Source organism: Dryobates pubescens, chromosome 24, assembly GCF_014839835.1.
Source record: "Dryobates pubescens isolate bDryPub1 chromosome 24, bDryPub1.pri, whole genome shotgun sequence".
NCBI classification, from domain to species: Eukaryota; Metazoa; Chordata; class Aves; order Piciformes; family Picidae; genus Dryobates; species Dryobates pubescens.
In genome coordinates, this window is record NC_071635.1 from 2,178,141 (window position 1) to 2,190,462 (window position 12,322).

General features: G+C 57.4%; 1 protein-coding gene across 1 annotated transcript; it reads right to left on the minus strand.

Annotated features, from left to right (window-relative positions):
* Window positions 1-1,383: 1,383 nt before the first annotated feature.
* LOC104297140 (alpha-fetoprotein) lies at window positions 1,384-11,992 on the minus strand. Its single transcript, XM_054172741.1, has 14 exons — window positions 11,908-11,992; window positions 9,985-10,045; window positions 8,992-9,127; window positions 8,072-8,274; window positions 7,227-7,374; window positions 6,586-6,683; window positions 5,772-5,901; window positions 5,430-5,644; window positions 4,567-4,699; window positions 4,364-4,461; window positions 2,915-3,053; window positions 2,375-2,598; window positions 1,647-1,779; window positions 1,384-1,428 (listed from the first exon to the last, which is right to left on the minus strand). Exons 1-14 carry the CDS (start codon window positions 11,990-11,992, stop codon window positions 1,384-1,386), a joined length of 1,848 nt encoding a protein of 615 aa, XP_054028716.1.
* Between the last annotated feature and the right edge of the window lie 330 nt (window positions 11,993-12,322).

A 12,322-nucleotide genomic window follows, 5' to 3' on the forward strand; every position in this document is an offset into this window, starting at 1 on the left:
CTTGGGCACCTTTGGCTTAGCAGGTAAGAGACACTAGCAGGGAGGAAATCATGGGCAGAAAAGGTCTCCAGTACCTGAAGGAGGCCTCAAGAAAGCTGGGGAGAGCCTTTCTACAAGGGCTGGGAGTGACAGGGTGAGGAGCAGTGGATTGGAGCTGGAAGAGAGCAGACTGAGACTGGAGACTAGGAAGAAATTGTTGCCAGTGAGGGTGGGGAGACACTGGCACAGGTTGGCAGGGAGGCTGGGGATGCTCCCTCCCTGCAGGTGTTCAAGCCCAGGCTGGATGAGGCTCTGAGCACCCTGGGCTGCTGGGAGGTGTCCCTGCCCATGGCAGGGGGTTGGAACTGGATGAGCTTCAAGGTCCCTTCCAACCCAGCCCATTCTGGGAACCTATGAAAACATTGCCTGGAAATGGTGTGGGATGGATCTAATAGGAAAAGCCTCTCCCTGCCTGAGCTGGTGTTGGGGAACAGCTGTGACTCATGGGCCTGAGATGAAATCAATGCCCAGGAGGTGTGCTCCAGTTGCTGAATGGAGCCAGTTTTTGCCATCTGATGTTAAATGCTTGAGCTTCTGTTTCTTCTGCTTGAGGTGCTGAGCTGGGACTGTGAGGGTGCTGAGCTGGGACTGTGAGGTGCTGGGCAGGCACAGACTGGGACTGGAGCCTGCTGGGCTTTAAGGGCAGTGGGATCCAGTTGGGTGAGTGTCTGAATGGATCATCTGTGGCAGCTAAGCACAGGGGAGGGCTGCTTCCAAGGCAGCCCTGGGTGCTCAAGGTAACACAGCAGTGAGAGATGGAGGGGAGGGAGCTGCTGGGGCTGATGGCTTGGACTGAGCTCAAGTCAGCAGCTGGAGTGTCTGCTCCACCTGAACTGCTGCTGTGCCATCAGCACTGGGCTGCCAAACCAAGCCTGGGACCCCAAGCCACCCTCACACCCCCGAGGGCTGATCAGAGCAGGAGGTGGCTTCTTCAAGGTGCCTTGCACTGGCATGCAGCTGCTGCTGCTGGTTTCAAGCTTGCACAGCGTTTTGACTCTCAGTGAGAGGAGCCCCAGACGAAGTCTGCACACAGCTTTCTGCCCCCTGTTAATGAATCAGGTTTAATTGTGAGCGAGGCCAGCGGAGCACAGCCCAGGTTTACAGCTCCACAGGGCTCCGTGTGGGGCATTTGATGGCTTTCTGAGGCACCTATTGCCTCCTTCAGGTTGCAGAGGGCTGGAGCTGAAGCATCACGACCCCACCAGGTGTGAGTCGAGAGCTGCAGCAGTTCCTCCCGCTGGCAAGCCCTGCTCCTCGGTGCGGCTCAGAGAGGTTGTGCTTGCTGCTCAGCTCTGGGGCTTCCTTGGGGCAGCAGGTGGCTCCTGACGTGCCACGGGAGCTCCTTTATGCTGACAACAGCTTTTCACTTCTCTTTATCAGTTCTGGACCCTGGAAAAGCCAAAATACCCTTGGGCAGTAGGGTCAGGAGGAGAGGGATGGAGGTGGATGAGTTGTGTGTGCTGGGGGAGGGGAGTGGGAGGAGGGGGACGGAGGCTGGGGGAGAGGTGTGAGGTTGGCAGCTCTGGGTGAGGTTTTTCTCCCTGCCAGCTGTGCACAGGCTCAGTCAGGGTCTGTCAGTGCTCCACAGCCACCTTGCAGCTCTGTACCTGTGTCTGGAAGCAGGCCCCCGGGCTGCTCTGCCTGCAGCACTGCTCCCTCATGGTGGCGAAGGCGGCGGTGACCGAGGCCAGCTGTGCCTGTGAGATCTGGGGCTTGTACTTGATCAGGGTGATGAGCATCCTGCAAGCAAAGCAGCACACCCCTCTGAGCCTGGCAGCTCAGCACGGGGCTCCCAAGCTCCCCTTTGGGAATGGGGGGTGGGGGTTGGAAGGGACCTCTGGAGGATCACCCAGTCCAACCCCCCGGCCAGAGCAGGGTCACCCAGGGCAGGTCACTCTGCAACACATCCAGATGGGTCTTGAGAGCCTCCAGAGCCCAGGTGCTGCAAAGTCCTTGGGCTTTTACTGGCCACCCTCTGCCTCCAGCCCCCTTTTCATCTGCCATGCTTGCAGCAGGGAGCAAAGATGTGCCCCATTCCCCTGGGAAACAAAAGGCTCAGGTTTGGAGCTGCTGCACCATGAGCAAACCCCACAGCTGGTTCCAGAGGGTTCCAGGATGCTGTGGTCTCCCCACAGCACAAGGTAATGGCCAAGGAGGATTTCTTGTCTTGCAGTGGCTGTGTGGGGGGCAGCAGGCAGCTGTCCTCTGAGCAAGGCAAGCAAACAGCTTTCCAGAGGCTGCAGGAGCGTGTGGGATGTGGGCAAGGGGAAAGGGCAGCACTGCCAGGGTAAAAGCAGGAGACACAGGGGGCATGAGTACAACAGGCAGGGCTTACTCCTGCTTCCTCTGCTGCAGCTTCTCCTCCTGGTTGGTGCAGAGGTCTTCAGGGAAGGTGAACAGCCCAGGAGTCAAGGACAAGGGCACGAAGCTCTCATCGATTTCCAGCTTCCCCAGGCAGGGCCTCCTGAAGGAGTAGGAGCTGCTGCAGCAGTGGCAGACTCCTGGGTTGATAGGATCCCTCAGGTGCCTCCTGCAGATTTCTCCAAGCACCAGATCCAGCTTGACAGAGAGAGGTGGGGGGGAAGGGATCTTAGGTCATTTTTCACCATCCCTGCAGCAGATGCTGCTCTGGGGGGAGGGACAAAACCACCCCAGGCTGAAATGAAACCCTGTGGCACAGAACCTCTCTGTGCTACTGAAGGCTGACTTTGGGCAGAGCAAAACAGCTCAGCTGCCGTGTAGGTGTGGTGCAGGGACTGCTCTTTGCCCACAGAAGTGATGTGATGCCCTCACAAACCACCTCTTGCCCTCTGCAGGGTGCCAGTGGGTGCCTTCAGCTCTGGCAGAGGGACCCTTGGAGCCCTGACATACTCACACTCTCCTCAGCACAAGGCAGCAGCTTCTCCTGGCTCAGCTGGCAGCATTTGGAGCCAATGGTGGTCATCTGCTTGGTGAACTTGATCAGCTCTGCAGATGTCAGCTGGGGCATCTTCTTGGTGAAGCTCAGGAGGAGCCTGGAATGATCATGGAATCACAGAGCTCTCAGGCTGGAAGGGAGCTCAAGGCTCAGCCAGCTCCAACCCCCTGCCATGGGCAGGGACACCTCACACCACAGCAGGTTGCTCACAGCCACCTCCAGCCTGGCTGCAAACACCTCCAGGCAGGAGGCTTCCACCACCTCCCTGGGCAGCCTGTGCCAGGCTCTCACCACCCTCATGGGGAAGAGCTTCTTCCTCACAGCCAATCTGAGTCTCCCCACTTCCAGTTTTGCTCCATCCCCCCAGTCCTGTCACTCCCTGATCTCCTCTGATTCCTTTGATGGTCTTTTTGGTTCCAGCAGGCAGCAGTGAGCAAGGTGCTGCCTTTGCCTGTGCAAAGCTCCAGCCAGACCCCACAGAAGCCTCATCAGCACAACAGCAGGGCTGAGCCTGCTGCTCAAAACCTCAGGTCTGTGTGAGAGCTTCACTGCAAGCCTCCAGTGCCAGAGGTCTGGTGAAGCTAAACCACAGAGCTGTTTGGGTTGGAGGAGCCCTCTAAGATTGAATCCAGCTATTGACCTAAGACCACCATGGGCCCAAGTGCCATGGCCACAGGTTTCTTGAGCCCCTGCAGGGGTGGGGACTCCACCACCCCCCTGGGTAACCTCTTCCAACCCTAATCTCCAACCTAACCCTCCCCTGGCACAGTTTCAGGCCCTTTCCTGAGGAGCACACAACGCCCAGTCTGCCTCCCCAGAGAAGGCAGCTGAGGCCAGGCTGAGCACACAGCAGTGTGTTGGTGTCCCTGAGGTTGCTCCCCAGCTTGAGCTCAGGCAGGTGCTCCATTGACATTGCAAACTGGGGCCAGAGCTGCTCCACAAGGCTTGTGCCTGCATGTTGTGCTGGAACACACTTCATGGCTCAGCTGCTTGGGGTTTGCTCTCTGCTGCAGCTGGAGTCCTGCTACAGCCAGGAGCGTTTGGAGCTGCTGCAGGCAGCCAAGCCTTTGCAAAAGGCACAGCAGCCTCCTTGGGGGCAGATTTGTGGCTCTCAGTTGCAGCTCCAGATGCAGCTCTAAAGCAGGAGTGTCACAGGAGGCACAGACAGGAGATGGCTCAAGTTGCCACTTCCCTGCCCCAGGAGCTGGGTGAAGGAGGAACCTCAGGAGCTTGTTAAGGAAGGAACCCCTGAGAGGCCACAACGTTGTGTTGGACAAGAGAGGGGAAAACTCCTAAAAGCTGTTAAAAAGCTGGTCCAAGCAGTGAAGTGGTGGCCTTTAGCCTGGCTTTTAGTGGCTTTGCCCCAGCCCAGGCAGTGCCCAGTGTGAATGCCTGAGAGGTGCTCACTCGTTCTGGAAGTAGTAATCCCCTTTCTCCTTGTAAATGTCACAGCTTGACTTCATCACGCTTTCTGTCTCATAAATGTGCTTCTTCAGCTCCTCCTCCTGGAACAACAGAGAGAGAGGTTCATTGAGGAGACCCTGTGCCAGCCTCCTGCCTGGCAGAGAGCCCCGGGGGGCAGGTGCTGTGTGGAGCCCAGCAGCGCTCACCCCTCTGCGGCAGCAGCTCTCCGGGGCCCCGCTCCTGCAGCACTCTTTCAGCAGCTCCTCGTAGCCCTTCCCGATCCTGAGGAGCATCTGAGCAGAAAACTCGGGGTGTCTCCTGGCATACTCGTACAGGAACCTGCCAGGGGTGGAGCACCCCGGGTTAGAGAGCTGCCAAACCCACTGCCCTCAGGAGGTAAGGAGAGCCGGGGTGGCTGCGTCCTGGTGGAGCAGGGAGGGTTTCCCAGCGTCCCACAGCGTTCTGTGCCCCCAGCCTGGGATGGCCCCAAGCAGAAGGTGGCTGAAGGGAGCACAGCAGCCTCTGAGCCAGTCCCATGCACATCATGGTCCCAGCTCAGAGCTTTATGTGGCTCTGGCTCTGTTTCCATTCCTACCTAAACCATACTGGAGTAGTTTCCAGCTGCACCCTGTGGGGTTCTTGCCCAGCTTTAGCCTCAGGGCTTCACTGCAGAATAGAGCATGGCCAGAAGAGAAGTCATGGAATGGGTTGGAAAGGCCCTTAAAGATCATCTAGTTCCAGCCTCCCTGGACCAATCCTCTAAATCAGGACAGGAGTCTGGCTCAGGTGTTTTGGAACTCCCACTTAGGAGCAGCCCAGAGCTGTGTTTTGGGCTCGGGGTCAGAGCTGTTGGTGCCTACATTTCACATGTTCCTTCTGTTCTGTCTCTGCCATAAACAGTCCTGCCCTGCCCTGTGTTTGTCCCTACTCTCCCCCCTTCTAGGGCTGGGAGATGCTTGGCTAAGATCAGCTTGCACAGCCCCCATGCCTAGGTGCTCACAGAGCATCTCCAGTGCCATCTCCCATGCTGAAGCAGCCACCCTGCAGGGCAGAGCAGGTCCCACATCACCTGGCCAAGTGTTTATCTTTTTCCTGGGCAAACTGCTGACAGATTCCTTTGTCCTCTATGAACTCCCTGATGTGTGGGGAGAGGCCTGCAGGTTTGTCATCGTTCTCTGCACTAATGATGCATTCACTTCTCTGCAGCAGAGGCTTCTCGCAGCACTGCTGGATTTTGCTCGACAGGATGGCTTGGTGGCTGCAGATGAAGTGCAGGATCTTCTCCTGGGAAGCCAACAGGGAAAAACCAGAGAGGGGGAATTAAGGCAATTGTAGCAGAGGGAGCAAAAGCCTGAGAGCAAGCAGGGGAGAGCTGCAGGCAGGCTCTGCAGCCACAAAGGCTGAGCTGTACCCTGGCGCTCGTGCAGTCCAGCGTCGCCCCGCGGCAGCAGGCCCTGTGCATGGCAGCCACGTCCAGCACCAGCTTGCTCACGGTGCCAAAGTCAGCCCTGGGGAATTTTTGGCTTATCTGAGCAAGCTTCCTAGAAGGAGAGAGCAAAGGTTGGTGGTGGTTGTGCCCGTGGTGCGAGGCCGAGGCGGCGCCGACGCGGTGGTCTCCGAGGTCTTTTCCGTGGCTCTGTGGTTTTAGTGGGGAGGAGGTGGCCCAGCTGCTCAGGAAGGGTCTCCCCCTGCTCCCACTGAACTTCACAGCAAGTCCCTCAAAGCCAAGAGCTGAGGTTTTTCAGAGGCATCTGAAGACCCAGGTGAGCTTCGGGGAGAGAAAGTCAGAGGTGAGTGTGCAGTGCCAAGGAGGAGGGGCAAGGGATGGGAGCTGGCAGACTGAGACTGGGGAGTGGGAAAAATCTCTTGGCAGTGAGGGTGGGGAGAGACTGGAACAGGTTGCCCAGGGAGGCTGTGGCTGCCCTCTCCCTGGAGGTGTTGAAGGGCAGCTTGGATGAGGCCTTGAGCAAGCTGTGCTGGTGGGAGATGTCCCTGCCCAAGGCAGGGGGTTGGAACTGGATGGTCTTCAAGGTCCCTTCCACCCCAACCCATTCTGTGAATCTATGAAATCTGTATTTCCACTCCCTGGGGAGCTGCTCCCAGGGACCTGCACACAGAGAGGAGGTGGCTGGGGGCCAGAGTCACTGCAGTGTGCAGGTATGGAGCCACCCATAGCTACCACACAGCATCCATCCCATCCTCATCATGCAGCAGTGGCAACTCACAGGGCCTGGAGGGTCCTTTCTCCAAACTTCTCCAAGATGCCACAGGTGTGTTCCTGCCTCAGGCCATCTTCTTTTATTGGCTTCACCACCTTGGGTGCCTGGTGGACAGAAGAGGCAGAGCATGGAAGTGGAAGAGAAGGCAACTCTCAGTAATGACAGTAATCAACCACCCTGCCAAGGGATGTAACAAGAGCAGAGCAAAGCCCAAGCCCAGTGATGTGCCCTGTGGTTGCTCCCCACCTGCTGACCAGCAGTGATTTCCCCCTGGCCAAGTCCCCTCTGCAGGGCATGACACATCCCATGGTGTGGAACACAGAGCCATGGAAAGGTTTGGGTTGGAAGGGACCTCTAAGACCAAGTCCAACCATCAGCCTGAGACCACCATGGCCATCAAACCCTGTCCCCAGGTGCCATGGCCCCACAGTCCCCACACCTCCAGGGATGGGGACTCCACCCTCTCTGTTCCAAGCCAGCCAGTTCTGTGACTCTATGATTTTGGTGCTCGAGCTGTGACTTTCATTTCAGCCTGTCCTTCACCAAGGTGAACTCTGCTGCCAGCTCCAGCCGCTGGAGGTGGGCTGGTGCCGTCCCCTGCTGCAGTGCTGTGTGTGGCTGCACCCTGGGGAGCTGCCATGGAGCACCTGTCTCTGGAAGCATTCCCCTGGGTCAGGAGTGGGGGCTCCAGTGCCTCTGCAGCAGCTCTTCAAGGTCTCCTCGTAGCGGGCAGCCCCGGCCAGGATGGTTGGGACGTAGAGGAAAGGCCTCTGCCTGGAGACCTCGTAGAGAAAGCTGAAACCAAGAGGGAAAGGTCTCTGGGGTGGGGGCCTGCAGCACCCTGCCATGCATGCACATGAGAGCTGCTAAGGGTGAGTGGCAGGAGGATGGCACCAGGCTTTGTTCAGTGGTGCCCAGGGACAGCACAAGGGGCAGTGGGCACAAACCTGACCATCAGAAGCTCCACCTGAACAGGAGGAGGAACTGCTGTGATGTGAGGGTGCTGGAGCCCTGGAGCAGGCTGCCCAGAGAGGTGGTGGAGTCTCCACCTCTGGAGACATTCCAACCCCACCTGGCTGTGTTCCTGTGGGACCTTCCCTAGGTGACCCTGCCCCAGCAGGATGATCTCCAGAGGTCCCTCCCTGTGTCTCTGTGATCATGGTGCTCGTCTTGGAGAGCTCTGATGGGGCTGCAAACTGAAGTCTCAAATGCTGCCAGCTCTGGCTGAGAGGCAGCCAAGCTCCTGCTTGGCTTTTACAGGGAGAGCCTTGGCTTCAGGCGGGTCCTTACCATAGGCCACAGTAAATTAAGGGCAGATTGTCTGAGCTCTCTCCAAAGCAGGAGGTGGCAGAAGATGCCAGGTGCCTTACACCAATAATTCACCTTGGGCAATCAGAGCAAGGGGAAGGCTGCAGAGGATCTCAGGCTGGCTGTGCTGGCTGATGCTGCATGGCTGTCCCCAGCCTCCTGAACCCATGAGTGAGTTACTTACTGTGCTGTCAGTGGCTGTGGACTCTGTGAGTAGTTTTTGCAGACAGCTTCAGCATTTGTGCTGTCAAAAGGAGAAGTGAAGGCTCTGGAGGAGTTCTTCAGGGAGAGGAGGCAGCTGTGTCTTTCAGGGTCCTCTTTAGCACAGCACTCAGAAAGCCAGGGGAGGTCTTCCTCCTGGCATATGGTGTCGAGGAAAATCCTGTCCTGTGAGGAGGCACAAGAGGTCCCTGGGGTGAGGAGCACATTCTGCTCTCTGAGCTCTCTGAGGAGGCTGCTTTAAGGCAGCAAGCCCCAGCCTGAATTGACTCAGTGTCTGAAGAGCAGCCTGACCTCTACACCCTCCAGGTGAGCATTTCTCAAGCTCTGATGCCTGCTGTTATGCCCAGACAGCCTGGGCAGGGAGGTGGCTTTCAAGCCCCCTGAACTCCCAGCTTCATCCAGCCCCTTTCTCCTGGGAGCAGCCCCACAGGCTCCCTGCTCTGTGTGCTGCAGCTTGCAGGGCAGCAGGAGCTGTGCTTGCTGCTCCCAGCCAGGCTCCTGCAAGGGAGGAAGTCTCCTTTCTTGCTCCCCAGGAAGCAGGGCTGAGGTCCAGCTGCCAGCCCCAGCTCGGCTCGGAGCTGTTGTGCTCCAGGCTTGGTTTCTGTGTCTAACAAATGAGCCCCAGCAGGGGCTGATGTTCAAGCTGCCAGCTCCACCACCTCCCTGGGCAGCCTCTTCCAGTCCCTGACCACTCCTGCAGCAAAGACATTTTCCCTCCTCTCCAACCTAAGCCTCCCCTGGCACAGTTTCAGGCCATTGCCTCTCCTCCTGTCACTTGAGACTAGGGAGAAGAGCCCAACCCCCACCTCATTCCACCCTCCTTGCAGGGTAGAGAGCAGCTTCTGAGAGCATTTGCCCCAGGAGAAGCAAGAATGATCTCACCAAAGGCTTCAGGCACTCCGGGTTGTCGCTGGCCCCAGCAGCACAGCTTCTGGCAAGGGCTGTGACTTCCTCAGCCATTCTCACTGCCTGGCCAAAGGAGCCTCCTTGCACATACTGAGCAAACATGACTATGGCACTGCAGAAGAGCACAGCAGCAGCATTAAACCCCTGGCTGGCCACCTGGAAACCAACTGTGTCCCTTCTAGGGGTGAGGCAGAGGGGCTGTGTCACCCTGGGCTGGGGAGGGCTGGCAGGGTGGCTGGCTCACCAGGAGTGCCCAGCTGCAAGTCAGGGAAGCACAGGGTCACAGAATGGGAGGGTTGGAAGGGACCTCCAGAGATCATCCAGTCCAACCCCCCTGCCAGAGCAGGGTCAGCCAGGGCAGGTGCCACAGGGATGCATCCAGGCAGGTTTTGAAGCTCTCCAGAGCAGGAGACTCCACAGCCTCTCTGGGCAGCCTGCTCCAGGGCTCCAGCAGCCTCACAGCACAGAAGGTTCTCCCCATGCTGAGGAGAAACTTCCTGGGTGCCAGTTTGTCTCCTATCACAGGACATCACTAAGGGAGCTTGGACCCTTCTCCCTGCCCCCCACCCTTCAGCTGTTTGCAAACATTCATAAAACCTCCTTTCAGCTTTCTCCTCCCCAGGCTAAGCAGCCCCAGGGCTCTCAGCCTTCCCTCATCACACAGAGGTTCCAGGCCCTTCATCATCCTCATAGCTCTCCAGTATCTTCCTGTCCCTCTAGAGCTGGGGAGCCCAGAACTGGACACAAAGCTTCAGCTGTGGTCTCACCAGGGCACAGTAGAGGGGGAGAAGTCCCTCCCTTGACCTGCTGGCCACACTCTTGATGCCTCCCTCCCTCCCCAGGAGACCATTTGCCTTCTTGGCCACAAGGGCACATTGCTGGCCCATGGAGAACTGCTGGCCCTCCAGGACGCCAAGGCATGCTCCTGGCAACAAACCTGCAAGCAGAATGCTTCCCTGGACCACTTACACGGCTCTGAAGTTATCCTCCTGCAGCTGAGCAAAGCGCTGGGCAATGCTGGCTCCTTCCTCTGAAACAAACAAACCCATCTGAACACAAAGGGTTAGGGAGTGCTTCACTGAGCAGGTTTGGGGGGGTTGGTGCTGGTGTCTGGGGGTACTGGGGGGAGAAGGCACAAGGCTGAGCCTCCCAGGTGACTGAAGCAGGAGGATGAGGATTTTCTCCCCTACACTAGAGCAGGGGCAAGAGAGTTTCCCTGCCCAGCTCCAGGCAGGGATGCACTGAACCTTGGAGGGCACTCAGTGACTTTGCTGATGCACTTCCCAGGATGGAGTAAGCACTTCACAAGACACCTTTGAGCCTCACCTGAGCTAGTTAAAGGGGAGCTTGGCCACTCTCTAGCTACAGAGGAAGGGGTTTGCTGTGCTTTAGAAACCACTGAGGGCTGCACTGGTCTGCCAAGCTCCTCAAAACTTCAGGGCTGCATCCCTCTGTCCATGCTGGGGACTGGCCCAGAGGAAGGCTAATGGCAAGGTCCTGAGCAAATCATCTTTCCTTTGGCCCCTGGGTCTTCAGTAAGGTCTGCCAGAGAATATTCATCTCCCAGTCATAGAACCATGGAATTGTCTGGGTTGGAGAAGACCTCAATCTTCAGCCCATGTCCCCAGGTGCCATGGCCACAAGATCCTTGAGCACCTCCAGGGATGGTGACTCCACCACCTCCCTGGGCAGGATGCTCCAGTGGCTGAGCAGACACTCCCAGGAGCCTGTTCCCATTTCAAGCTGCTGCTGTCTCACTGTTTGGCAAGGTGTAAAAGGCTCACAGGAGTCAAAGCAATGATCAGCTGCTGGCCCTGAGCAGTGCAGGAGTGACAGCTGAGGTGATAACAGGAGATAAGGACACAGCCATCAGCTGAGGTGGGAGCATGAGGTAAAGACACAACCCCCAGCTCTGCTTTGCACTCCTGGGCCATCCCAGTGCCTTTGCAGGGCCTGAAGAGGAAAGAAGTTGGCTACTGGTGACAAGTTGAGTGGAAGGGAGCACCTGAGCCATGCACTCCTGGAGGGTCTCAGTTGTCACCTCAGTGAGGTGTGGTCATTGTAGGCTCTTCAGGAGGTGGTGAAGAGAGAGAAAGACCTCTGCAAAGGGCCACACAGAGCAGTAGCATAGCTTAGCTGCTCTGAGCAGCCACCTAAAGGTAGCATCACTTGGGACTTCTCTGCCTCACCTCCTTGTGGGCATGGAGGGAGCCTGGAACAACCACAGGCTTTCCTTCAGCAGGGTTCAGCAAGGGTTGGAGTCCCTCAGATCAGTGGTGGATTGAATTCCCCTCCAGCACCCTTCCTCCCAGTAATCACTGAGGGCCATCCCTCATGCTGCAGAGATGTTCAAGCTGCTAAGAAGCAGCACAGCTCAGGCTGCCCACAAAGAAATCAGTCAGATGTGCTTCTGTTGGGTAACTTAGGATCACAGACCTGTCAGGGCTGGAAGGGACCTCAAGGCTCAGCCAGCTCCAAACCCCTGCCATGGGCCTGGACACCTCACACTGCAGCAGGCTGCTCACAGCCACCTCCAGCCTGGCTGCAAACATCTCCAGGGATGAGGCTTCCACCACCTCCCTGGGCAGCCTGTGCCAGGCTCTCACCACCCTCGTGGGGAACAACTTCTTCCTGACATCCAATCTGAATCTCCCCATTTCTGTTTTGCTCCATCCCCCCCAGTCCTATCCCTCCCTGACAGCCTCAAAAGTCCCTCCCCAGCTTTCTTGGAGCCCCCTGCAGATCCTGGAAGGCCACAAGAAGGTTTCCTTGGTGTGAGGAGACCTTCTGACCCATCAGAAGATGCCCATAGGCAAAGTGAGCTCCCAAAGCACCCCGAGTGCAAGGCTTGAGCACCACCCAGAAGGCTAAAAACGAGAGAGAGATTCTTACCTGTGTCCTGAGAGCTTCTAGGCAGGGCTCTGACCACAGTGAGGCTGAGCAAAAGCAGCAGATAAATTCTTGCTCTGCAGCTCATGCTGCCGGATTTGTGCAGGGGGCTGGGGGAGGGCTGGGTTCCACCTGTGGAAGGCAGAAGGAATGAAGGGGGCAGGAGCTGCTTTTATACTCTCCCAAACGACTTCTGGTTAAAGGAAAGCCTTCTGCTGCCACACAGAACTTTGGGGCTAGCCCCCAGGGATCAGGCAGGGCCCTGTTTGCTCAGGGTGCTGAGCTGAGCAGCTGGGTGCAGAGGCAGGACCTTGGAGAGGCTGTTTGGTGTTAGTGTGTTGCTGCAGTTTAGGCAAACAGACAGTTTTTAAACTTAGCACCCTTCAGACAAGAAGTTCAAACACTCCTTGGGCTTTTT